General features: G+C 46.6%; 1 protein-coding gene across 10 annotated transcripts in view; it reads left to right on the forward strand.

The window, feature by feature from the left end:
- Window positions 1–24,638, forward strand: part of LOC146839543 (aldehyde dehydrogenase family 3 member B1-like) — a 571,254-nt gene that overhangs the window by 377,199 nt on the left and 169,417 nt on the right. For all 10 annotated transcript variants that reach the window (XM_085651604.1, XM_085651605.1, XM_085651597.1 and 7 more), the window contains one exon: window positions 6,939–7,325. In XM_085651604.1, the coding sequence (XP_085507730.1) occupies window positions 6,939–7,325 (387 nt within the window). The remainder of the gene's footprint in view (window positions 1–6,938; window positions 7,326–24,638) is intronic.

Raw genomic sequence — 24,638 nt, forward strand, 5'->3', positions numbered from 1 at the left:
CCAAAGGTGCCAGTAAGGCCACAACCCCGCATAACTAAGTGACATTATAGAATGATGGAGTACCAATTCATCCTAGAGTACATTTCTGGTGCCAAGAATGTGTTTGCGGATTGTTTATCCAGGTTGTCTATTTAAGATAATGTCACAGAGGCAGTGAGTTGTGAGGACTGTATAGTAGCCACGTTGGGAGAATCTGGATTTGGATGCATCTCAGAAGGAGAATGGAAAGAGGCTGTTTTGAGTGATGAGATCTTGCAAGTTCTCACTAACATTCATGGGAAAGATTGGAAACCTAATGATTTTGTTGCTGGCGTAAATTCGTATAAGCACTTATCAAACTGAGCATTAATGATGGAGTATTGAGGAAGATGGATTTGTTGGTAGTCCCTTTGAAGTTACAAAGTAAGATTTTGTCTTTAGTTCAAGAAGGACATGTGGCAATGAGAGCCATGAAGAGGAGGATCAGGGAACTTTTGGTGACCAGGTTGGGATCGGAGTGTGGAGCATTTTGTCAGGGACTGTGTAGCATGTGCAGTCAGTGGTAAGTCTTAGGTGACTCTTCTCAGTCCCGTGGAAGCTATTCCTATTCCAGAGAAACCCTCGTTTAAGTTGGGTTTAGATATAATTGGTTCCATGTATGTTTTGAATGAATGCAGTAGGTTTGGGATAGTACTTGTAGATTATGGCACAAAATGGCCTGAGGTTCAATTTGTTCAATCAGCCAATACGGAGGAAGTTTTTTAATTCTTGCATACTTTGTTTTTAAGAGAAGAGGCACCTGTGGAACTTGTCACTGACAACGGCGTGCAGTTTACATCAAAAGAGTTTAAAAGTCTCATTGGGGTATTAAACATGTCACTACCTCTCTCTATGATCCCTACAGCAATGAATTAGTGGAGCGTTGTAATAGAATTATAAAGGACAGTATTCAACTCTCGGTAGCCAATGGGTTGAACTGGAAGGGAGAACATTTCAAGTTGTTATGGGCACTACACATCACTCCTTGTACCTCCCCCAAGGTCTCACCTTTTGTTTTACTTAATGGGAGGATGGCTGCCTCCAAATTAGTCAGACCATGGATGAATGGTTTGTCTGTTCCACAAGCCAAATTGGAGTGTGTGAAGGAGAGATGTAGGGAACCTCAGGAGAAGTATGCCCGTTCTGCTCCGATAAGGTATAGACTACAACCCACTAGACTTCGAAACATGTAGACCTGTGAGGAAACTGCCCATTACTGCACTTTTTCCTCCTTTTCCCCACTAGGGAGTATTAAAGTTTTCCACGCAGCCAGGTACTTATCTCTTGACCCTTCCACTCTCACATCAAACGCATAATTTCACTTCACTCATTAGTGCTCCCATGGCTCCGTAGGTCATAGCACGCCCCGTGCCGCAGCGGGGCGGGAAGAACCCGATGATGAAGCATGCCACCAAGGGACCTTTTGGTGGGTGAGGGTTATTTTAGAACACATATTGTTTCTCCCATGCAAGAATCCAAGTATCTGATAGAGACGTCTAGCCGCAGATTCCTTAACTTAGAATATCCCCAGGCGTCAGACTGGATCTGGAAAACTTTCTGCAGCAGCACCTCTGCTCGCCATCCACAGACATGACATCAGTCGAGCCATATATGCCCCTCCCGGCGCAATGACGTCAGTTTTCTCCTTTTCCGCACCCAACGCGGATCCTGGAAAACCAGCAGTTCCTTGGCCTGGTTTTTAGGCCTTTTCGACACCTTCGGTGGCGCCAGAACAGTGTGCAGTGCCTTCGAGTTTTAATGCTTGTGAAGCCTGTGCGCGTGATATGTCTGGCACTGACCCGTATCTCATCTGTATGGGGTCCTTCGGCATGCACCATGACCAGAAAAGAGTGCGACGCCTGTCAGAGGATGAAGCCCAAATCCCTCAGAGAGCGCCGTATGAAACTGCTGGGTGCACGGCTGTCCAGTCCAGCATCTTCGTGTCGCCGCTCTCCCCCTCCGGATCGGGGTCAGTCCAGAGGTCGTTCCCACGAACGTCGTTCGAGGGCGGATAAGCACAAGCGGCAAGCACGGAGGTCCTCCTCCCATTCGCGTACTGCTCTCGCTCTATGCCAGGTAAGGGCACCCGGCAGTTGCTTTCTCCGTACCCTCCCTTTCTGGGGGTTGGAGTGACGCGTGCCTAAATGGAGGCTTATTCTATTGCACTCCCGACGTACTTTGGGTCCCCACCTCTCCCTGGAGCGCCTTCGAGTCCCAAACAGGTGGAGGGCACTCATGTCGGGTCCTTGCCGGCGGATTCTTCCTCATCGCCGATTGTGTGCATCGACTCCGGAGACGATACCACGCCGAAGGGTCCCGTCCCGGTGGGTCCTCCCAGTTGCCCATCCAGTCCACCCTGTCCATCTTCGCATAGCCCTGAGCAGCTTCCTGCACTGACGTCGGAGGCGGCGCCGACCCCGACGCCCGGATTGACGACCGGCTCGGCGCCCGGCTTGATCAAACGGGCACATTTTGCAGTGGGATCGACGTCGGCCGGCGTCCAGGTCGGGTCCCCTCTGGAGGTCGTCGACGTCCAGACGACTCCAGCCCTGCGTCGATCAACGCCGGTGCCACCGCCAAAGCCTTCTCACGAGGTTGCTGCTCCACCCGACTCCTCGGACGTTGCTGCGACCTCCACACGGTGTCGATCAACGCCGGTGCCGGCAACAACGCCTCCTTGTCAAGAGGTTGACGCTTCTCTGGATTCCCCGGATCGGGGGCCCATGGTGCAAGTGCCTTGTGTTGCCTGGCCTTCGGGTCAGTCTCCGGCTCCTCCACTTTTGTTGTCCAGTGGACAACTTAGTCTTCAACCGTCTCCTACCGACGGCTTATTATCTCCTAGCCAGATGGCAACTGAAGCTGGTGCTGCTTACGCACGTGCCATTCACAGGGCGGCTGCTATTCTTGGTTTTCAGCCTCCTTCGGTCCCCCTGCTGTCTGATCCCTTAATGTAAATGTATTTGTACTTATATAGCGCACTTCTACCCAGAGGTCTCGTAGAGGATCTGCTCCATATGGAGCCGATTGAGATGGAGCCTTTGCTGCCATTGGGCAGCTCTTTATTTGACATTTTGCGTGGCATGTGGGCAAGGCCCTCTTCTGGTGACCCTGTTGATCGGGCTATTGCTCGTAGGCATCGTCCTGCTCCGGGTGATCCACTCTGCCTGTCCACTCACCCTATGGCTCAGGGATTCGTTGTTCAGGCGGCCTTTAACTTGCAGTCTTCGTCTGCCTTGCCATTATTATCTCCCACTAGGGAGTCTAGGTGGCTGGACGCGTGTGCTCGCCAACTTTTTGCCTCTACCAGTGCGGGTATCCGCGCATTGAATACTGCGTGTGTGTTCGCGCGTTCATCCTCAACCCTTTGGGACTTGGTCGAGAACCTTCTCCCTTCTATTCCAGAGAAGCCGCGGTCACAGTTGCTTCGGCTCCTGTTTGATGGCAGGGGAATGGCGCAATTTTCGCTCCGTTCTTCCCTTGATGCCACTGACTCTGTGGGACGAGCTCTTGCTCGATCTGTGGCTTTGCGCCGCCATGCATGGCTGTGCGACAGTCGTTTCCCAGATAATGTTCGGGATCTCAGAGATCTAGGTTTAATGGTGTGGACCTTTTTGTTCCCCACGCGGATTCGTTAGTCTCCCGGCTCTTGCTCTTGCCATATCTTTTCCACGGTTCTGTGCCTTATTTTCCTACACCTCTATCACAAACGTGTATAGTAGGTTCCCTGGTTGCTGTCCATGGCTGTTCAGCCTTCTCTGATTTGTTAGATTTCAGCCATATGGCTGGTTTAATCTTTGGTTCAGTCCTCTGACTGCGTGTTTTGCCCAAGAGGATCCCCGTATCAGGGGTTGACACTTACCCTATGTGGGGTATATGCTGGTGCTTTGCAACTGCCTTGCCTTAGTACGCTCCTATGGAGTATTCTTCGCGGACATCCTTCAGGGAGTCCCTCCTTGTCTTTTGTTTTGTGATCCTTTTATTAGCCTCGCCCTGTGTCACTTCGGGTGCCTTTGGTTCCGTTTGTCTGTAGTCCTTTTGTCCTTGCTTTTACGGCTCTCACCGTCTCCGCCGCTGTGTGGAAATGTTTAGTACTATTAGTACAAACTTGGGCACGCAGTCCGGATTGGGCTCGTCCTCCAAGGTACAAGCTTAGCATTTAAATCTCTGCTGTATGTGGCCTCTTTTCTCACCACTTCTCCTACAGCAGTGTTTTTCCACATTGCCTGTTACCCCGCACAGGTGTTTCCACACTTCTGCTTGGGTCATACTGTGATTTTTCATGGGGCGTATTTCTTCGGAATACTTGCTTATTGTGGTCTGGGGCACTTACATTGATCCTGACTGTTACCACGGGCGTGCTTCTAGCTTACAGGGGCCGTGGTTCTTCCCAAGAAAGGGGTGTATGTTGCTTCTTTCCTTTACTGACCCGGTCTGCTTGTACCACCGCCTCTATGTTGTGCTCGGCTGCCTGGTCCCCCTTTTGGACTGTTGCCCTCTTGTTGTTGTGAGCATCTGAGCTGCTCATGCTGCCCTGCAGGCCTTTCCTTTCTTTGTGTGGTTCCAACGTCCACACGGTGTGCTTAGGTGCCTTCTGATATGCTTTGATGTCTTACAAGTGTCGCTCCTACTTTGATGCTAGGCTGTGTGCCATTGGCCCTTTCGCCAGTTGTAACAGACCGCCTATGTCTTGGCGTGTCTTCTATCTTACTACCGGCCTTCTGGCCATGGATTGGTCGCCTGCCGATGTTGTCACGTGTCTAGCTGATGCGGCTTGAACAGTGCTTCTTCTGCTATTCTGCATACTGGGCCGGTTGCCATCTCTCTGCGTTTTGCTTACAGTCGATACATCACATCTGGTGGATCTCTCACACCCTAGGTCCAGTTCCACTTCTGACGGTGTCCTCAGATTACTTTTAACTCCAGCATACCTAGTAAGCGTTTTCTTGTTCCGTACCGGCACTTGCTGGGCAGGAGCCAGCCTTTTGCCTCCATTGCCTCTTGAATCTTGCAGGCGCAGGTTCAACAGTGTTTTTTCCACTGTTTTGTCTGGTGGACCGGTAATCGCTTTTTGTTTTCTGTTGACACCTCGGATCCTCTGGATCCTTCGGGCCCTAGGCTTCATTCATCTTCCCTTTTCGAAGTTGTGAACTCTTGCTCCAGCACGTGCATTCTGGCTTTGGGCTTTCCCTCTCTCAACCCATAATACACAAAAGGGGTTTTCGTGCTGTACTTGTCGGCTTGTGTTACCTTTGCCTTCCATTGTTCTCCGCTCTCTCCGGAGCTTCAGGGTCTAGGAGTTAGGTACGCTGACATCACTGTCCCCACTGTGCTTCGTCACATGATTGACGGCACTGTTTTAGTCACATTATGGACGACCAAGTTCTCTCTAGAACTTGGTGGGGTTCAGTCGTAGACGCGCCTCCTCTATGGGTATGGCTTTGGTATCTATTCTAAGTTAAGGAATCTGCAGCTAGATGTCTCTTTCAGATGAACGAGTTACTTACCTTCGGTAACCATGTATCTGCTAGAGACATAGTCTAGCCGCAGATTCCTTAACGCCAGCCCGTCCTCCCCGTCCGGCGAGGACCTTTAAATTTGGGCTTTCTATGCTCGCCTCCCTCCGGGTGGCTTGATCCTTCTGCAGGGTGATGCTTTCACTTCACTCCCACACAGAATGCTTCATTCTGCTTTCATAGCTCTACTCATTTTCGTATTTGGACGGTATGTTCATGTGTCATGTATCCATTCTAACCCTGCGTCTTGGGTTGTACAGTGTGGGTTCTATTTGTGTTTTTTCCCACCCCCCGCTCTCTCTTTCTTTATCGCCTTGGGGTCTCTTACCACCCCTGTGCTCCATTGGTTTGAGGTCTATTGGCTCTGCCACATTTTTTGAAACTCTTATTGGGGATACAACATCTCTTTCTGGTGATGTCTTGTGGTCAATTGTCCTAGCTCCTATGTTCCGAGCTTATTGTCCTTCACGGTTATACATTAAGGTTGCGGACTTTCTGTCGTCTGCCATGATATTGTTTACATCTTCATTTACCGCCCAGGTTGGTGGGCCTTCACTTTTGCGGGGTTGCTTCTCAGAGCGGTGCTCTGCTCTTTCCCTTTACTTGTTTCCAATATACAGTGCCTGGCACTTTCCTTTATGGTGCTGTTTTTCATCATTCCATGACTTTTCATAATTTTCGCACACTGTCCCCATATTCTAACAGTTTTTTGGTGGTGGCTCTGCGTTGCGGCACAGAAAAGTTTCTCCGACGAACACTGACGTCAGCGCGCCGGGAGGGGTATATATGGCTTCGCTGACGTCACGTCCGTGGACGTCATCATGGCAGAGGTGCTGCTGCGGAAAGTTTTCCGGATCCTGTCTGACGCCTGGGGATATTCTAAGTTAAGGAATCTGCGGCTAGACTATGTGTCTACCAGATATATCGTTACTGAAGATACGCTCATTTCTCTTGGGTTTAGTCACTTTTTGTAAGGATAGCACGTTTTTTGGGAACTAAGAGTGGACTCTCGTTTTTTCATAACTTGCAGAGGAGGCTGAGTCAACAAATTTTTGTACCTCTTCACTCCCTTCTTTGTTCTTTGTATTGATCTATGTGCAGTTTCTGGATTGTGAGTTTTTTGAAGGGGAAGATGTGTTGGGTCTTCAGCCCGAATGTGTGCGCGGGTGCCACCTTGGCAACAGCGTCGTGGGGAATGTGGGAGTGTAGAATCTCAGCAGTTGGTGCTGAAACGTTAGTCTTGCCGGTCGTTTACCCTGTACAAGAAGAAATAAAGGATCTGCATTTACTTACCTTCGGCTCAGAGCCTTCCTTGAACTTTTCAGTAATGCATTATTATTCTAGTCAACATGCTGCATTGTCTCCTAACATGAATGATTAACTAACTCTCTTTGTTTCTCACTTTAGGGAGTCCCAATGTTGGGAAAATCATAATGACAGCTGCAGCGAAACAACTGACGCCCGTCACGCTGGAACTGGGTGGGAAGAACCCCTGCTTCATTGATAACGGATGCGACCCCAAGATCACAGCCAACCGAGTCATCTGGGCCCACTTTTTCAATGCTGGGCAGACCTGTACTTCCCCAGACTATGTGCTGTGCACAAAGGACATGTGCGAGAAGCTGCTGCCAGCCATGAGGGAGACGCTAGAGGAGTTTTATGGAAAGGACCCGAAGCAGTCCCCCGACTTAGCACGTATTATCAACGACCGACACTTCAAGAGGCTAAAGGCACTGTTGGAATCTGGCACCGTAGCCATCGGTGGGGATTCTGATGAGAAAGAGAGATATATTGGTACGTGGTTTTTATTCGTTATTTTCCTTCATGCTGTTGTAAACCTGTAAATGTCTTTTCTTTATTAGTTTTTTTTCTCCAGAATGATCTTTCAAGCCTTGTCAATCCTCCAGCATCTAATTTGTTCTTACCGCAGATCTAAAATATTTCCTCCAACACTCTTCGGATCGATTCTTGTCCCATTTGTATAATATGCTGGTGGTACAGTTGCAATAAAGCATTCGTTTTTAGAGTGCTTCTCCTCTATCTGTACTTTTAGCAGCTGTACCCATCCTACAATAGCTGTCTTCCCCTTCCTTTTCTTTGAGCGTGCAACCAGCTTCCCACTGACATTGCTCAGAAAGTTTTCCTTGTTTGAAGCTATTTATTAAGAACTTGTCGAGCTCAGAGATGACTTTCTTGTCCCTGTTCTTTGTGATCATCTACTTCTCGGACTTTGTGATCTGTAGGGTTCGGGCAAGTCTGATCAAACTATGTGAAGCCCAGTGTCATATCTATATTGGCCCATGGCGGAAGGTTTATATTCCTTTACAAGAGTATCCAGTAATTCAATAAAATTGTTTCTTACTCTAGGGCATCCCCCGTCTCTCCTTTCACTAGAGGTGTCTTCGTCCCTTGCTGGTATACATTGAGCTGCCTCCTGTTGGTGAGAAGGGTATTGGGAATTAAGCCAGGCACATGTTTACAGCCAAAGTATTTGGGGTGCCTTGTCCCATTATGCTAATGTGGCTCTAGTGATACTGGAGGAATACAGCCTCCAGCTGTGATGCGTCTTCTCAAACCATGGTATTTTCCACATATTTGTACCTGCGACGATCTGGTCCAGAATGCTCCACTGTTTTTCTGATAGGCGTCTTTCCGATTCAATCAAATAGTTCAATTGGGCTGCTTGATAACATTGATAATATTTAATTGCATTGGGAAAACCCAAGCCACTGTCTTTTGGTGGCAGGTTCATGTGTTGTCTAGATATTCTTGTGTTTTTTTGCGTGCTCAATCAAAGTCATCAGTTGCTGTTTGGAGCTTTTTGAGCAGCCGTTCTGGAACTTGGAGTAGTAATGTTTCAAGTAAGTACAGAATTCTGGACAGAGTTGCCATCTTTACTGATGCAAGTCTGCCAAGCCACAATCAATCAGTAATCCTTTAAAGCGTGACTACTCGCCCATTTGGGTCTCAAGGTGCTGAGTGGGGGTGGGAGGGGGCTGCGATTCAGTCGCAGAGCCAGGTCTTGAGGTCGTTCCTGAATTGCGGCAGCGATGGTGATTGTCTGAGGTGCAGAGGCAGGGAGTTCCAGGTATGCTCAGCGAAGTAGTAGAAGGATCTTCCTCCATCCATGGTCTTGCGGATCCGTGGGATTGTGGCCTGGGCCAGTTGGGCAGATCGGAGATGTCTGGTGGGAGTGTAGAAAGAGAGGCGGTGGTTGAGGTACGCACAAAAACCACCATATGCCAGGCTTGTAGGTCTTTTGATATTTCCTGTAGGAAGGTGGCGTAGTTTGTCGGGATCAATTGCTCAATAGTGGGTGTAATCTTTGGTTCTAAATAAGGGTGGGGACAACTTAGCGCATGGAAGGGTATTAAGTTTGTAAGTCTGCTACTTGCTCTCAGTGGAGTGAGATAGGTAGTATATGTGAAGTTCTTAAATCGGTCTTATTTCTTGACATTGTGCTCTAAACTTGCTATTGATTTATGAGTTGTCACAATCTAGGTCATCCAGAGCCGTAGGGGTCAGATTTCTAACCCCTCTATGGAAGGACATAGTCGAAATCACCAACATGTATTAGAAATCCAGTTCAACTATGACCCATACACAACCCACTAAGCAACACTGTACAGGTCGCGTTTTCTGGCCATTAGTCTGTCTGGGTGAGTACAAGGATTCAGCAGAAATCTAGATCATCTTTCGTAAATGAATAACACAGTCAAAGTAGCACTAAGAAACATGGGGTAAAGCTTTAAAATGTTTATTTTCTGAGACCCAAGTTTCGTGCATAAAATATGAATGGTAACATGAAATATCAAATGAATACAATGTGAACAGTTCTAACATGGTTAGCCTGTTCCAAATACCCTAGCACCCTGTCGCTACTTATAAGCATTATACATGAATTTAGCAAGCCTATAAATCTAGCTTCTTGGGATGGATTGCGTAGTGTACCTTCTATGTGAGAAGTAGCTGTTCACTATTGTCTATCACGACTCTTACTCCAGACATGCATAGTTTCTTGATAGCCAAGATAGCATTGCACTGTGATACATGTAATACAAATGGCATTTTAGCTTGTGATGTTCTCCCCTCGTATACAGTACACAGTGGTATGCTGAACAGGTCATTCAATTGCAGTTGTTCCTGGTTATGTATCCGCCACTACTTACTCCGGAATGATAAGCAATGTCAGGCTGAAGGCTCTTTCGGAGCATGGAAGCAACTCCAGACTGGAGCTGGTTTGCAGCAAATCAGCGTGACCTCAGGCCTGATAATTCTGTTGCGAAGCCTCACCGAACTCTGGCCAAATACAGGTTTTTTAGCACCTGATCACCAATTGTTATCTCCTGTTTATAAGTTTGGCAACGCTAAAGCCCCACTAAGACAAATTAAGTATGGAGTTGAATGCGGCATTTCAGTTCTCATGTTAATATTTTAGCCTCCACTATAAGTGGTCATACTAATATGGCAGCGATCATAGGATGAACAACAAAAAGATGTCATCCTAACTAGGAGGCAGGCATGATGCTAACATTTCTGTATATGTCTAAAACATGACTTTCTCTAATAGAAAGAGATAAAACAAAGTTTACACACAAGCATACAGTAAAAAAGTAGAGGTAAGAACGGCCCATGTCACCGTGTTCATGGCAGAATGCAGGTATAGACCTGGCAGGTTTATCAAGAGTAGAACTTCATAAGCTTATATGTGTCTCTGCCAATTTGAACTCTACTTATGATCTCTTTCTTAAATCTCCACTCTGCAATCTGCTCCATAGACATAGATGAGAACAAGTGCAAGAGTGGGCAGCGCTTCCTTGTCCACAACCCCTAGTTTTAAACTAATGCCGCAAGATTTCAGTACCTCAGTTAAGGAGCACCAGTTGCCTTGGTCGAATGTTTTTTCCACGTCCAGATAGATTACAATCGCATTATTTGGGCCCTGTGCATATTATCAACTCTTTTTTCATTTTATTCTCAACGTTTCTTCCTGGTATGAATGCTGACTCTGTTTGTGATCCGTCAAGCCCAGCAGAAGTGGACTTAGCTATGCAGCTATAATAGCCGTATACATTTTCACATCCACATTGAGTAGAGCTATAGGTCACTAGAGCAATTTCCCTATATGTCGTCACCAGTATGTAAAGGAGTACACCGCACAAGTAGTCTTGTAGATTGGTAGCTGCACAGATCTCTATTAATAAGATGAAGCGTACATACGCCTCAGACATCTTACGCATTTGGCTAGCTTCTGCCGCCTAGCAGCACTAATATTCTATTCTACATTTTGAACATTTTCACGTTTATAGTGTGGGCAAGATATGGCACATCTCTGTCCTTGTAACAAAAAATAATACAAACCCATAAACAAGAGGGTATATAGACGAGTATATATATATATATATATTTGTGATCAAGGCTCTTCTGAGCCGAAACGCGTCAGATCGAGTAAACAGCAATAAAGGAATCTGCAGCACGACTTTGTGGTCCATCTCCGTCTGTGGTACGAATGCCGAGGAGTGACGGATTGAAAATATATATATATATCACATTGGGACTCCGTGTCCCATCATGCATTGAACAGTGTTTGCACTAATCCTACGCCCACTGGGGGCAGTGATACCAATCTACATAAATCGGAAGTGAAAAACCAAATGTGAGCTTCAGGTGTTGGTTATTGTAGCCCAAGAAGAAGGGGATGCAAGTCCCTGAAACGCGTCGGCAAGTACATTGTAAGGTGGAGAAGAAAGACGGGCTGCATCTTTAAAGCTGGTGAGCTGAGTACCGTCGAGTGCCCTCCCGCTGCATTTTGGATTACATATATATATATATATATATATATATATATATATATATATATATATATATATATATATTCACCAGTATCCGGGAAAGTTTCAGTGAGATCCGTCTAGTGGGGTCTGAGAAAAACAAGCATTTGCAATGCAATTGGTCTCGCATTTGCTGCAGTTAGACCTATTGGCACTGTAAATGGCAAAGTCTTTTACTCATGTGTTATGGTTTGTATGTATGTGGTGTGTAGTGGGGTTATATAGGTTGGATTGATATTGTTAGCTGTGGAATTGTGTAGCATGGAATGGATTTATGGAATGATGTAGAGGAGTAGACCAGCCTGCCAACTTTCTTCAGACACAGGTGGCAGGCAGAAACCCTTGTGTGGCTTAAAGCGCTTTAGCAATTGCTTTATTAAAATTTAAAACCAAAAAGACGCATGGTGTTCAGCACACGAAGAGAGCAAGAGCGAGGCTCAGAAGATATAGGAATAATGACTGCAGCTTTTACCCTCGAGTATGCTAGTTATACTTAAGTAGTTTTATGTGGAAACATTAAATGCTGCAAATAAATGTGCTTTATCACTCCCATCAAAATTCTTTTATCAGCATAGCAGATGAGCTTAAGGGACTGCCATGATGACATGGGACAACTAACCTGCACAGAGTAGTGAAAGTGCAATATTGACGGCCTATGCAGTCTACATAGCAGCAGCAGGACAAAATAAAACATTAAGTTATCATTTTATTTCACTGCTGCAAAGCAGTGGGGTGACGCTCCTTTGCCTTTGCGGAAGAGCTGCCACTTTTTCATTCGCCAGGGGAGGGCCAAACACACAGAAGGTAAGTAAAACCCAAACAAGCAAACTAATGACAAAGAAGGCAACCAAAGGCAAGCAATGGGCAGGGTCAAAGCTGACAATACGTTACAACAGGCAGAGCATCATCTGTCTAGCATGCAAGACAAAAGAAACTCCGTACCAATGAGCAGTGAAGGACAAAAGTAAATTGGGACGGTCTAGGAGGAGGAACAGACTGTATGGACAAGGCATGCCATGCAATTAGAAGCAGCCTATTAGGATTGAATGTTAAGCCAACCGATTTTAGCGCTGGGGAAGGAGGCGTACTAGGTAAACCCACAGTGTCTTTCATAACCAGAAAAGCGTATGCCGTCTGGCAGGGTGGACCTAAATAGAAAAAGGTGAAAAGCTATTCAGACTGTACAAATCTCTTGCCCTTGGCCCGAAAAGATCTTATCAATAACGGCACAATACCCAAACCTGACAATGGAGCAAAGGTTTTAAATTGCAAATATATAGGATAGATCAAATAAATCAGCCGTCCCATTAAGCATGTACATGGTTCAGTGTACCACCAAGGATGATAACAGATTACGCAACATGACCATTGAAGCATTCAATCGAGTCCTCCTACCATTGCACCATGCTTGAGAGCCACACAATGGAATATACCAACACATCTTGTTATGCCAGCAAACAGTATGATTAACTCTAGATTACATATGCAAGTACTTATGGCAAAAAAGGGATTCATTCTGGCAACCTTGATTATGCATATCTCGACTAGTGTGAAGCACTCAATGCTCTTAGTTGATCTTCCCGAACTTGTCGCACAAAATTAGGTTCATGTGCTTGTCAAAGGCTTCGAACGTTCCAATGAAGATGCAGCCATCTTGCAAGATACAACGCTTTCTGAAGTCACTGTGCTGAAGAATCTTGCTGCTCTTACTCACACTCTGAAGAGAGAAGTTTTAAGTTACTTTAGAGCATAAAACCCCCAACAAGTCATAACCTTATATATAAAAATCAAACACTTGCTCCTGCCGATACTAAAATTTTCACAACAGTATAGGAAACCACCCATGAGCTTTAGTAGTAGTGGCCTTACAGAGGTCCACTGGAACTATGGATTTATGCGATTTCTTTTCGTTGAATTGTGGATTTGCCGCGTAACACATCACCTGCAGATCTAGCTCAAACAGATCAAAAGTTACCAAGAACATTTGAACGTGTGTGCAGCGAAAGGCCCTTCACAAAGATCAACTAGTAAGCTTTCAGTTTTTTATTTCTATATTGGTTGGTAACACTTATGCCAATGATGTGATATATTTACCAAGATAAAAGATAGCACTAATAATGAAGTAATGCCATAAAACAAAAAATATGGCGCATTGTGCTGCATAATTTAGTCGACCCTGCCGCATAATTTCAGTGACTCCCACTTCCCTCTGATTTTAGAGGGGGTGGAAAGACTTAAATTCTACATCTCAAGTCTTGTTCTGTAAGTGGCACCCCAAAAGCCCACATATTTTACCTGCTCGCACACCTCTTCTGCGAAGTGTACCTTGTCATCCCTCTACATTGGTAGTTGTGGACGGGGTCGTTGCCATTGAGGTAAACAAACTCCTCCTTACGTGAGGCTGCAACAGTCACAACCCGCTTTCAACTAGGTCATCACTAATAAAGAATCATGCTATACCCTTGCCCCAAAAAATACGGCAACACAACGAGAGGCCAACCGTGCATTAAGAAATATGTTGTGCTCAAAATTGAACTGAAAAACAAAACTAAGTGGCAAAAAAGGGTAGTTTACATTCAAGACTAAACAGATTTCTATAAAATAAATTACCATTTTGCAGTGCAATATCTGGCCGAGCGGGATTCATTACAATAACATCATGGTTTAACATAGCGCTTTACAAATCACCTAAAGGGGGTGGATGGGATTAAGTGCAGGAGGGATGTAGAGGTTCGCTAGTTAAACGTGCCACATGCAAACATGTCTTCCCCGAATAGAAATAACAAGGTTGTGCAAACAGTGGGGGACAATGGGTAGACTGCTCAATGCGAAATCGCAGGAAAGGCAGGTCTAAAATTGTACTTCGGTCTTACAGATCTCGTAAATAAATTGCAGAGGGGGTGGTAGTTGGTTGCATCTCAGAGGTCCAATGCCCCTGCTGCTAGTACATTTTTAAAAAGGTTATTGCATGGTATATTGCCTATCGTATTCGTGCAAAGGAGACGACCCTCCACCAACGATACATCCTTCACCATAGTTACTGGTTTTTGGGTAGGATGGCAATGGTATTGTGACCGATGTGGGTCACGAAATAGGTGATATCTGTGGTAAACTGGATGCATTTCGTGGGTTATGCTAATCTACAAAACTAAAGTGCAAGTGTGAAGTGCCTTTGTCAGCGTCAAGGGTCTCGTTTTTTTGCCCAATGGTACTGCCAAGCTAAGGTAGTTTTGTCTAGAGCCCACTAGTGTAAGCCTACGATCAGATCTGGCAAGATCACTGATAAACTAAACTCCTATTGTCGAGGGCTCCTTGTGGTAATAGAAAATGGAGCCGGGCGACTTGATTTTCACGCTTGTCCAAGAGCGACTGCATCCCGAGGCGCCCATTACACTTCCCCTCCCGGGCTCACAGCAGACCTTTCGGGGCTCAGACCAAGAAGCAACCCTTCCTCCTTGCCTGGGCTCAAGATAACTCCCTTAAAAACAAAACTGTGTAATTTTTTCAGTAACTTGCTTCGGACCCATGGGCCCAAATACCCCTACGATTTTCAGTCCCGTGCCCTCCTTCAAACAGAACCCTGAAATAAACCCTTCAACCGGCTGGAAGGGTGCCCTAAGCAGGCTCCCACTCAACCTTACCATGGTTGCGGTTCGAATGCCACCGAACGGCGACAGATTTCTACTCAGAAAAAAAATTATATTCCACCACAGACTCAACGTATAGAGAATACCTATACTCCTGAGGCGGAAAGCCGGGAGAATCGCTGCTATTGCTTTTTTAATCTGGTTGTAATATTCTGTGTTTTTAAAATGTACTATTCCTCCCGGTACTTGAACCGGTGACAGGGCACCTTCAGGGCTTCCCGTGCAGCAGATTTCTGCACTGACGCGGGGCTCATTTCGTCTTGCCGCCATCTCCCTGTGCCACGCCCACTAGTGCGAGGCCACGCCCCCCTTCTCCTCATAATCATGTGTTTACCAAGGACGCGCAGCGGGCGCGCCGTTTGCGCGCCGAAGGCGCGCCTAAGGCAAGCCCGTCTGCACCCGTCCGCGCCTGGCCGGGTCTAGGGACTAGGCAGAATGGAGAAAAGTATTGTTACACCTCCCTTGAACTCCGTGCTCTGCAACACTCTGGTCCCCTCCACCTTGATCCCGCCTCACGCGCCTGCCTAAAGGCTAATAACATCTATCCTCTCCACCTAATGCAGGAGACTTCTTCTATCATGTCTCAAGGTTCTAAGTCCACTAGTTTCACTCCTAGTCCAAAGGCCTTGACACTTCGCTGCCTATACCTTAATACCAGATCTCTGGTAAAACACCAACTAGATATTTTCTTACTGCTTGACTCGGACAGACCTGACATGCTATTCGTCTCTGAAACCTGGCTCACTGCGGACTCTCTACCGGATATCCTTACAGCTCTACCGGCAGACTATTATTTAATGTCAGCAAACAGAGAACCAGGAAAGCCTGGGGGTGGCGTCGCCGCCATTATCCATAAAGATTACACGTTCACCACCCTACCTTCCTTGGACTTACCAGACACTGAAAACCTCGTATTCAAATCCGATACAGACAAGGGAACTATGGTGCTGGTATTGATCTATCGCCCACCTAAAACTATGCTTACATTCCCAGTTTCTCTGACTGAGCAAATGGCTAGCCTAGTAGTCAATTATGACAAGGTTATGCTGATTGGGGACTTGAATTATTGGTATAATGACCCGGAAGCAGGACCCCAGGCCACAGAACTTTTTTAGCTTCTTTCCCATATGAACTTCTCTCAATCAGTCCTGACCTCCACTCACGAAAAGGGTCACACTTTGGACCAGATTTGGTCACACAATGTCTCATTATCCACCCCGACGATAATGCCTTGCATATGGTCCGATCATCACCTACTGCAATTCTCCATCACCTTTTACGGCCATTTGAAAGCCCCCATTTCTGCGGGGGGGCCAGTAAGGAAATGGAGTTCTTTAAATAACCAAGACTTTCTGACCACCTTGGCTAATTCCATCCCAGCATCTTCTCCAGATATTAACATTATGGATAAGGATCTTACAGAATGGCTCTTGGCGGCCTGCAACGAGCACGTTCCCCTAACCAAGTTCTCACGTGCTCGCTGCATGGACGCCCATAGGTGGTTCACCCCAGACCTAAAAGAACAAAAACTTGAAGTGCGCCAAATGGAGAGAAAATGGAGACACGGGTACTCTGACGAAGACAGATCATTATATACATCTGCCCGTAGGAAATATAAGAACTCCATCTTATCTGCGAAGGCAGTTTTTTTCTCCGAAAAAATTTCCAATGCCCAAAATAAATCAAGAGAAATCTTTAGGGTCGTAAATGACCTATGTAATGATGTCAGAACCTCCCCTTCGCAACCCCCCACTCAATTGATGTGCAATCAGCTTAATGATTTTTTTTAAGGATAAGATCGCCATTATAAAAGAAAGCATCCAGATCAGCTCTACCATGACGGACAGAGTGGACATCTGTAGAAACCCCTACGAACTCGAGGCTATTCCTCTCATAGACCAATCCAGGCTAGCGGAATTAATGAATCGCGTAAAGTCTGGGTCTCCCAACGACCCCTGTCCCCCACATGTACTAAAGGAAGTTTACTCTACACTCCCTCGAGGAATACTTCCCCTTTTAAACGAGTCCCTATTGCAGGGTATAGTTCCCAACTCGTTCAAAAATGCTACGCTGGTCCCACTGATTAAAAAACCAGGTGCCGATTCATCTAATCTATCGAACTACCGGCCCATATCCCTCCTCCCTTTTGTTGCAAAGATTTTAGAAGCCCATGTGGCCAGTTGTATCTCTAATTTTATAGAGACATCCGACTACCTGGAGCCTAACCAAGCGGGCTTTCGCCAGGCGCACTCTACCGAGGCAGTGATCCTCGCTGTCCTGGACACAATGAGGGCTAATGCAGATAAGGGCATACACCAGGCCTTGGTGCTCCTGGACCTGTCGGCAGCGTTCGACACGGTGGATCATAACATCTTATTACACCGTGTCGAACAAGCCGGCCTACGAGGCGCGGCCCTCGGCTGGGTCAAGTCCTTTATTAATAACCGATTCCAGGCAGTCAAGCTTGAGAACTTCACGGCGCCCAAACTGTCCACCACCTGCGGCGTTCCGCAGGGTTCGTCATTGTCCCCCCTCCTGTTTAATCTGTACCTTAAGCCCCTATTGCACTCTCTAAAAAACAGGAAGGTTACAATATATAATTATGCGGACGACCTGCAACTTATATTTCCACTAAACTCAATTGACTCCGTCGAGGAATTCCAGGCCACTATGCTGCACATTCAAGGGTGGATGGAAGTGAATCACCTTAAACTCAACCCTGGTAAGACCGAGCTGGTACTTCCGGGTATAAGTGCAACAAGCTAGGGCCCTCACTTCTGGCCATCATCAATGGGATTTCCTCCGCTTCCCTCTATCTCGGTGAAAAGCCTCGGAATCACCCTCAATCTTGATCTCTCACTAAAAAGTCAGGTGGGAACGGTGATCTCATCAAGTTTCTTCCAGCTACGGAAGATTAAGAAAATTGCTCATCTGCTCACGCTCTCTGCCCTTATTCAGGTGGTAATCGCTTTGGTCCTCTCCCGCCTAGATTTCTCAAACTCCATCTATTTAGGCCTCCCTTTGACTCTGTCTAAACGTCTGCAAATCGTGCAAAATCAGCCGGCCAGACTAATTTTTAAAAGTAACGTCAGGAGCTCGGCGAAATCGCTGTTAGCCACTCTTCATTGGTTACCTATAGCCCAACGGATAACTTTTAAAGTGGGCTGCTTGACCTTTAAGGCTCTCCTTGGAAAAAGCCCTAAATTTATTAACCATCTCATAAATAAACATGAACCAACTCGTAATCTCCGCTCTGCCTATTTGTCCCTTCTCACCTTGCCCTCTTTTAAAAAGAAACGTTTTGGCGGATGCCGATTTGCTTATTTGGCCCCAAAGATCTGGAACTCTTTTCCTCTGTCACTCCGGAGATGCACTAATCTGACGGAATTCAGGGGCGCACTGAAGACCTGGTTATTCAAGCAAGCGCACGGTTAGGTCACTGTTTACCTTCCTTTCTCACCATCAGCGCCATGAAACCTCTGGGTGCCCGTGCGCTTAACAAATCTCGAATAACATAACATAACATAACGTCCCGCAGCTCAGATGAAAGCTCTCTTCCGGTGCAGCCTAAATAGTGTTCACCAGATATTAGAATGAATAATTAACCCCATAAGGAGACATCTCAGAAAGTGTTTCGGTTTAGGCTGAGCGCACCGTACGTACAATGAACAAAATATTTGCAATGCTATAGGTCTCTCATTTAAATGCGAGACCTATATCATTGCAAACATGCGGCTGTGATTGTCCTGGCTGCTTCGAAAGTGAAAGCGCGTACGGCGAGCTGAATATAAGCGAAACATGTCCTCGTGCCTGGGATAGGAGAAACACAATAAAGTAAATAGAATACCTATCGTGTAACAACCAAGTAAAGGGGCCAGGTAGCCATGGGGTTTACAAATGGTGACATGACCATATTAAGGAGGGACTAACAAGCCTCATAATCAATCAGACGGCAGCATTTACGAAAGACAATGACACGAGCCAATTAAAAACATGGGTGGAGAGTGGGCGGAGCTTCCACTGAGCTTCCACTCCATACTCCATTACTGCATGCCTCGCAAGGCGAGCAGCGCATGCACGCTGCTGCTATAGGCTCGACCTAAAGAGGGTCCCAAAACGTAAAATCCCCATGCATTTTCCATAGAATTCTTTAGACATGGCTGCAACAAAAACTGCTGAACGGAATTACACCAAATTCAGCAGGAAGCTAGATCTTAGTCTGCAGATTGTGCCTTTTAGGTCGAACCTAGGCAGCACGCTTGTGCTGCTCTAGGAAAACGGACTCTTGGAATCGCGCTGTACTTTACACATGCTCGTGCGTGTGAAAAGGCCTACGGCTTGGGTTACAAGCCCCAGCGTGCAGTGTGCCATCTGTTTTATGTCAGATTTCAAACGCGCGCGCAGCTGCTTTCACTTCATGGTCGCTTTAACTTTTCTACAATTCGCATTCGAGTGTAAGCTGCAGTGAATCTAATGCTTGCCATCCATATCTAGTGTCATTTGTAGCTCTGGCTTCCTAGTACTACATGCAGATCTAAGGGGATATATATATTATATTATGAGACTCGTATACTCTCTTTTTTTGTTTTTTCCACCAACGCTTCTGGAAATTGTGGTGAGTATTTGAAAGCTTTTATTGACTAGATGGGCTTTTTGTATTCAAATTGATGTGAAAAAGGGACTCCCCTACAGTGAGCAACACCGTTTCGTCGAAACGCGCGGGTGGATTAATTTTCTGTCGGAATAAAACTGCCGCAACTAAGTTCATCAAGTGCAGCGATTTTATTTGTTTTGGAAGAAATATTGAGGAATTTCGGTCCTCTTCCCACTTCTGCACTCGCTATTATGTGCACCCCTATCTAACTATCAATCTACCTATCAAAATATAGATGTATAAATGTGTGTACTTAAACCTCGTCCTACCACTGACCCCCTTAATATCACTTTCCTTAACCCTTAAACCGCATTTTCTAAATGACATAAATATTTAAACAAAAAGCTCTTAAAAAAGGTCTCTCGGTGTACTTAATGGCCATGTAAGTCTTGTGTTGTAATCGCCATCATGTAAAACGCCGCGGTGTAAAAGTTACATACCCCATGGGGCCAGTGTCAGTTTCCCCCGTGTGTTGACATTTCTTGCTTTCCCCGTGTGCTGCCACTTCTCATTTTCACATTGTGATGCCAGGACTGGCTTTCCCTGTGTGGTACCTACTTGTAGAAGCTTTCCCTGTGCCCTGTAATCGATAGTTTTTGCCGTGTGGTTCCGGCCCTTTGTGTGGTGATGTTTATTGCCGTCCCGTGAGTGAGGTGCCAGTTCCCACCTTGACATGTGATGCCAGTGGTAGTTATATCTCCGCATGGTGCACATGGCTGCTGTCTCTGTGTGCTGCCAGTGGTTCTGTCCCCGTGTGCTGCCAGTGGTTCTGTCCGTGTGTGCTGCTAGTGGTTCTCTCCCTGTATGGTTCCAGTTCTCGCCTTCTTGTGTTATGCCAGTGGTTCTGTCCCCGTGTAGTGCCAGTGGTTGCTGTCCCTCCGTGGTGCCAGTGGTTGCTGCCCCCCGTGGTGCCAGAGATAACTTTCTCATGTGATGCCAGTGGTAGCTGCCCGAGTGCACTCTACTCAATGCAACATAAATACACTCCACATAATACCACTCAGTGCCCCATCATTATATGCCACATAATTACACTGCACTCAATGCAACATGCACTCCACATAATTCCAATCATTGCCACATAATTACTTGCCACATAATTACACTCTAATAAATGCAACATAAATACATTCTACATAATACCACTCTGTGCTACATAATTACACGCCACATAATTACACTTTACTCAATGCAACATAAATACACTCCACATAATACCACTCAGTGCCACATGCTACATAATTATACTGCACTCAAGGCAACATACACTCCAAAAAATACCACTCAGTGCCACATAATTACTCGCCATATATTACACTCAACTGAATGCAACATACACTCCACATAATACCACTGTGCCACATAATTACATGCCACATCATTACACTCTACTCAATGCAACATAAACACACTCCACAAAATGCCACTCAGCACGACATAGTTACACGCCACATAATTACACTCTACTCAATGCAACATAAATACACTCCACATACCACTCAGTACCACATAATTACACGCAACCTAATTACACTCTACTCAATGCAATATAAATGCACTTCACATAATACCACTCCGTGCCACATAATTACACGCCACATAATTGCACTCTACTCAATGCAACTTAAATACACTCCACATAATACCACTCAGTGCCACATAATTACACGCCACATAATTGCACTCTACTCAATGCAACATAAATACACTCCACATAAATGCACTCTATGCCACATACCACCAATCAACATAAATGCACTCCACACCTTGCCGCAATTTCACTAAGCATAATTTCACTCAACACCACAGTTCCAGGCCACACAATTCAACTCCACACATTTCCAATACACACCACATAATTACACACCAAACAGCATATTTCAACTCCACCACACAATCCACAACGTACCTCCAATGCGCACCATATAGTGGCACCACCTGACCACCAAACATCACTCACCACCACCATTTTGCATCAGCACACCACCTAAGCATCACGTCAGTCTGCCTTTGGAATCTGGCATCTGTTGATTCTCCCATTGTGTCCGTCCACTGCTCGTGTTCTAATTAAATTACTGTTTTACAACCTCCACTCCCCCATTAATAATGTCCCGCTCCCCCATAACAAAAAAAATTATAACAAACAAGCATGATAGGAGGCAGGAAGAAGTTGCCACCAGTGCAAGTACAAAAAAACTAGAAGACATTTTTTATGTTAAAATCTTGTTCAGTTGTATATAATGTCGTCTTGGTTTGTATGAAGGTAACAAAAATGCTTAACACTTTTTGTTATAACTTTTCAACATGATGCACAGCAGCCACAATGCTCTACAACAGAGCCAAAAGTTCTGACTAAACACATAAGGTCCCAAAGGCGAGACCTATTGGCTATGCCAATGCTTGTTGTGATTTGGTGTAAATCTGTTCAGTAGGTTTTGAGAAATTAGGAGTAAAAAATAATTGTATATTTTGGCAGTTTGGCTAACAAGAGTCCCGCTAACCTCCCATGACAGCGCAAAATCAACAAGCATTTACAATGCAATAGGTCTCGCAGTGACATTGTTTTGAGTAAATGGCCTTCTAAATGACATTGTTTTTTATATTGTTTATGTTTTGTAAAAATGTTTTTAAATGGTTGTAATGTAAAATGCAAATAGTGTTAAAATTTGTAAATGGAAAAGTTTTTAATTGCATTTATATGAGTGCAAGCTATTGGCTTTGTAAATGTTAATGGCTTGTGTCAATGTGAGTTTGTTAAGCAAAATACATTTAATGTATTTGTAATGCTAATAGGATAAAGTTACTGCCAGTGCTCAGCACCGGTGAGATCCGGCCCACTTAAAGCCCTGCGCATACACCTCCCCCACTGCATTGTCGTTTCCTATGCTGCTCCCAGATTTCGACAGCTGTGTTCCTCAGTCACACAATTAACACTAGCACATATACGAGCATCGCTCTGCAGAGAGGCCAAGGATTGAATGTGCATGTAGTCTTCACACCTTATGGCCCACTGTGAGGAACCATGGTGCCTTGGGCCTCAGCTTAAGATTTTCAACTCTGACTCGGCCGATCTCCTGGAGGGGCCTCGGCAGGGCTGTCTTTCTCCTGCCTGCCTGGACAAGGACTTCACACGGTGAGAAGCAGGATTTGGGGCACACAAAGAGGAAAACAGTTCCAAAAGAAAGGAGAGGGTAGCTGGGACAAACAAGCATTGGCAAGGCCACGACACCAAGTGGGGCAAGATGCTACCCTGATCAAACAAGCATTGGTAGCACCACAGTAGCACGCAGAAAAGCCACACAATGACCATGGTACCCGCCGCAGGTGCAGGCGCACCGCAAGCTGGTGGGTCCAACCTAGGCGCCGGCAACAACCCACCACCACCAGTGGTCACCGACACCGCAGTTGCACCGCTACCACCGTTTAGCGAGACCTCGGATCCGGCTACTGCTGCGCCAAGATGGAAAGCATGGGTAGGGCGATTAAACCATTATTTCAAAGGGACTCGTGAAACCGATGGGACAGTAAAGCAATCACTACTCATCTATTATGGAGGGGCTGAGATCTATGACCTGTTCGACACGCTTCCCAACACAGGGAACGATGACGACTACGACGCGGCGGTTGCTGCGCTGAATAGAAATTTCGACCCACAGCTCAACCCTGATTTAGAGAAATTTAAGTTCCGGAGGGCGTGGCAGACCGACACGGAATCAGTTGACATGTTCTACGCGCGGCTGCGCCGGCTGGCCAGCACGTGCCCATTCACAGACCAAAGAGTGGAGATAAGGGATCAGATCATCTTAGGCTGTCGTTCCAAGCTCCTACGGAAGCTGATCCTCCGACAGCCAGGGATCTCGCTGGATGAAATCCTACTACTTGCACGCTCTCATGAGTTATCCGACGCACGGGCGGAAGAAATGGAAGCGGCCCTACACGCGCCGTGGCCACGGGATCGGGGTTCAAGAACACACCCATCAAGGAAGAAAAGGTGGAAATGATTCAAAGGCGTCCTGCTACACCTTGCCAGACGTCCAAACCCGCACCAGGAGGGTCGTGTGGGTACTGCGGTGATGACCGTCTGGCAACGGCCGTCTGCGGGGCGAAAGGGACGGCGTGCTCCCGCTGCGGAAGAATGAATCACTATACCAGAGTGTGCCGGAGTGGGCGATTCAGACAGCCGTCGTCGAGACCCAGGTTCGGGCCACAGCAAGTTCGCCAGGTCTCGCATGAGGACCCGCTGCCGAGCCTGGAACACCAGCCACAGTCGTGGCCCCCGATATATGAAGATGAAGATGACGAGGTGTTCGTGGTATCCTACGTCAGCCGGACAGGCTCCCGGCGAAGGCCGCCGCCCATGTGTTCAGTCTCAGTAGGAGGCATGGAAGTACAAGCCCTCATTGACACTGGGGCGTCTGTCAATGTGATGGACTCTGATCAGTATGACCGCCTGTCACCGCGACCCCCCCTGATGCCAGCCAAGGCGCGAATATACACGTATGGAGGGACGGACCCTCTTCCCCTCCGTGGCATCATCAGCGCTTCCATCCCCAGCGGGGGATACTCGACCAAGACGCAGTTCCATGTAACGGAAGGCAAGAAAGGGACCTTACTCAGCTGTCACACGGCGGAGGACTTAGGGCTTGTGTTCTTTGCAAACCAGGTTCATGACTCCCACGCCGAGGACATACTCAAGGAGTTCCCAACACTCTTCACCGGCCTGGGGAAACTCAAGGGCAAGAAATTCAAGTTGCATATAGACCAGTCAGTACGACCGGTAGCCCTCAGGCATCAGAGGGTGCCGTTCAACCTACGCCCTCAAGTGGAAGAGGAGCTGCGCAAGCTCGAAGAGCTAGACGTCATTGAGAAAGTCTCCGGCCCCACCCCCTGGGTGTCCCCACTGGTCATGGCACCCAAGCCCAAGCAACCAGGGGCCATCAGACTCTGTGTTGACATGAGGCTTCTCAGCGGTGAA

Source organism: Triturus cristatus, chromosome 4_1, assembly GCF_964204655.1.
Source record: "Triturus cristatus chromosome 4_1, aTriCri1.1, whole genome shotgun sequence".
NCBI classification, from domain to species: domain Eukaryota; kingdom Metazoa; phylum Chordata; class Amphibia; order Caudata; family Salamandridae; genus Triturus; species Triturus cristatus.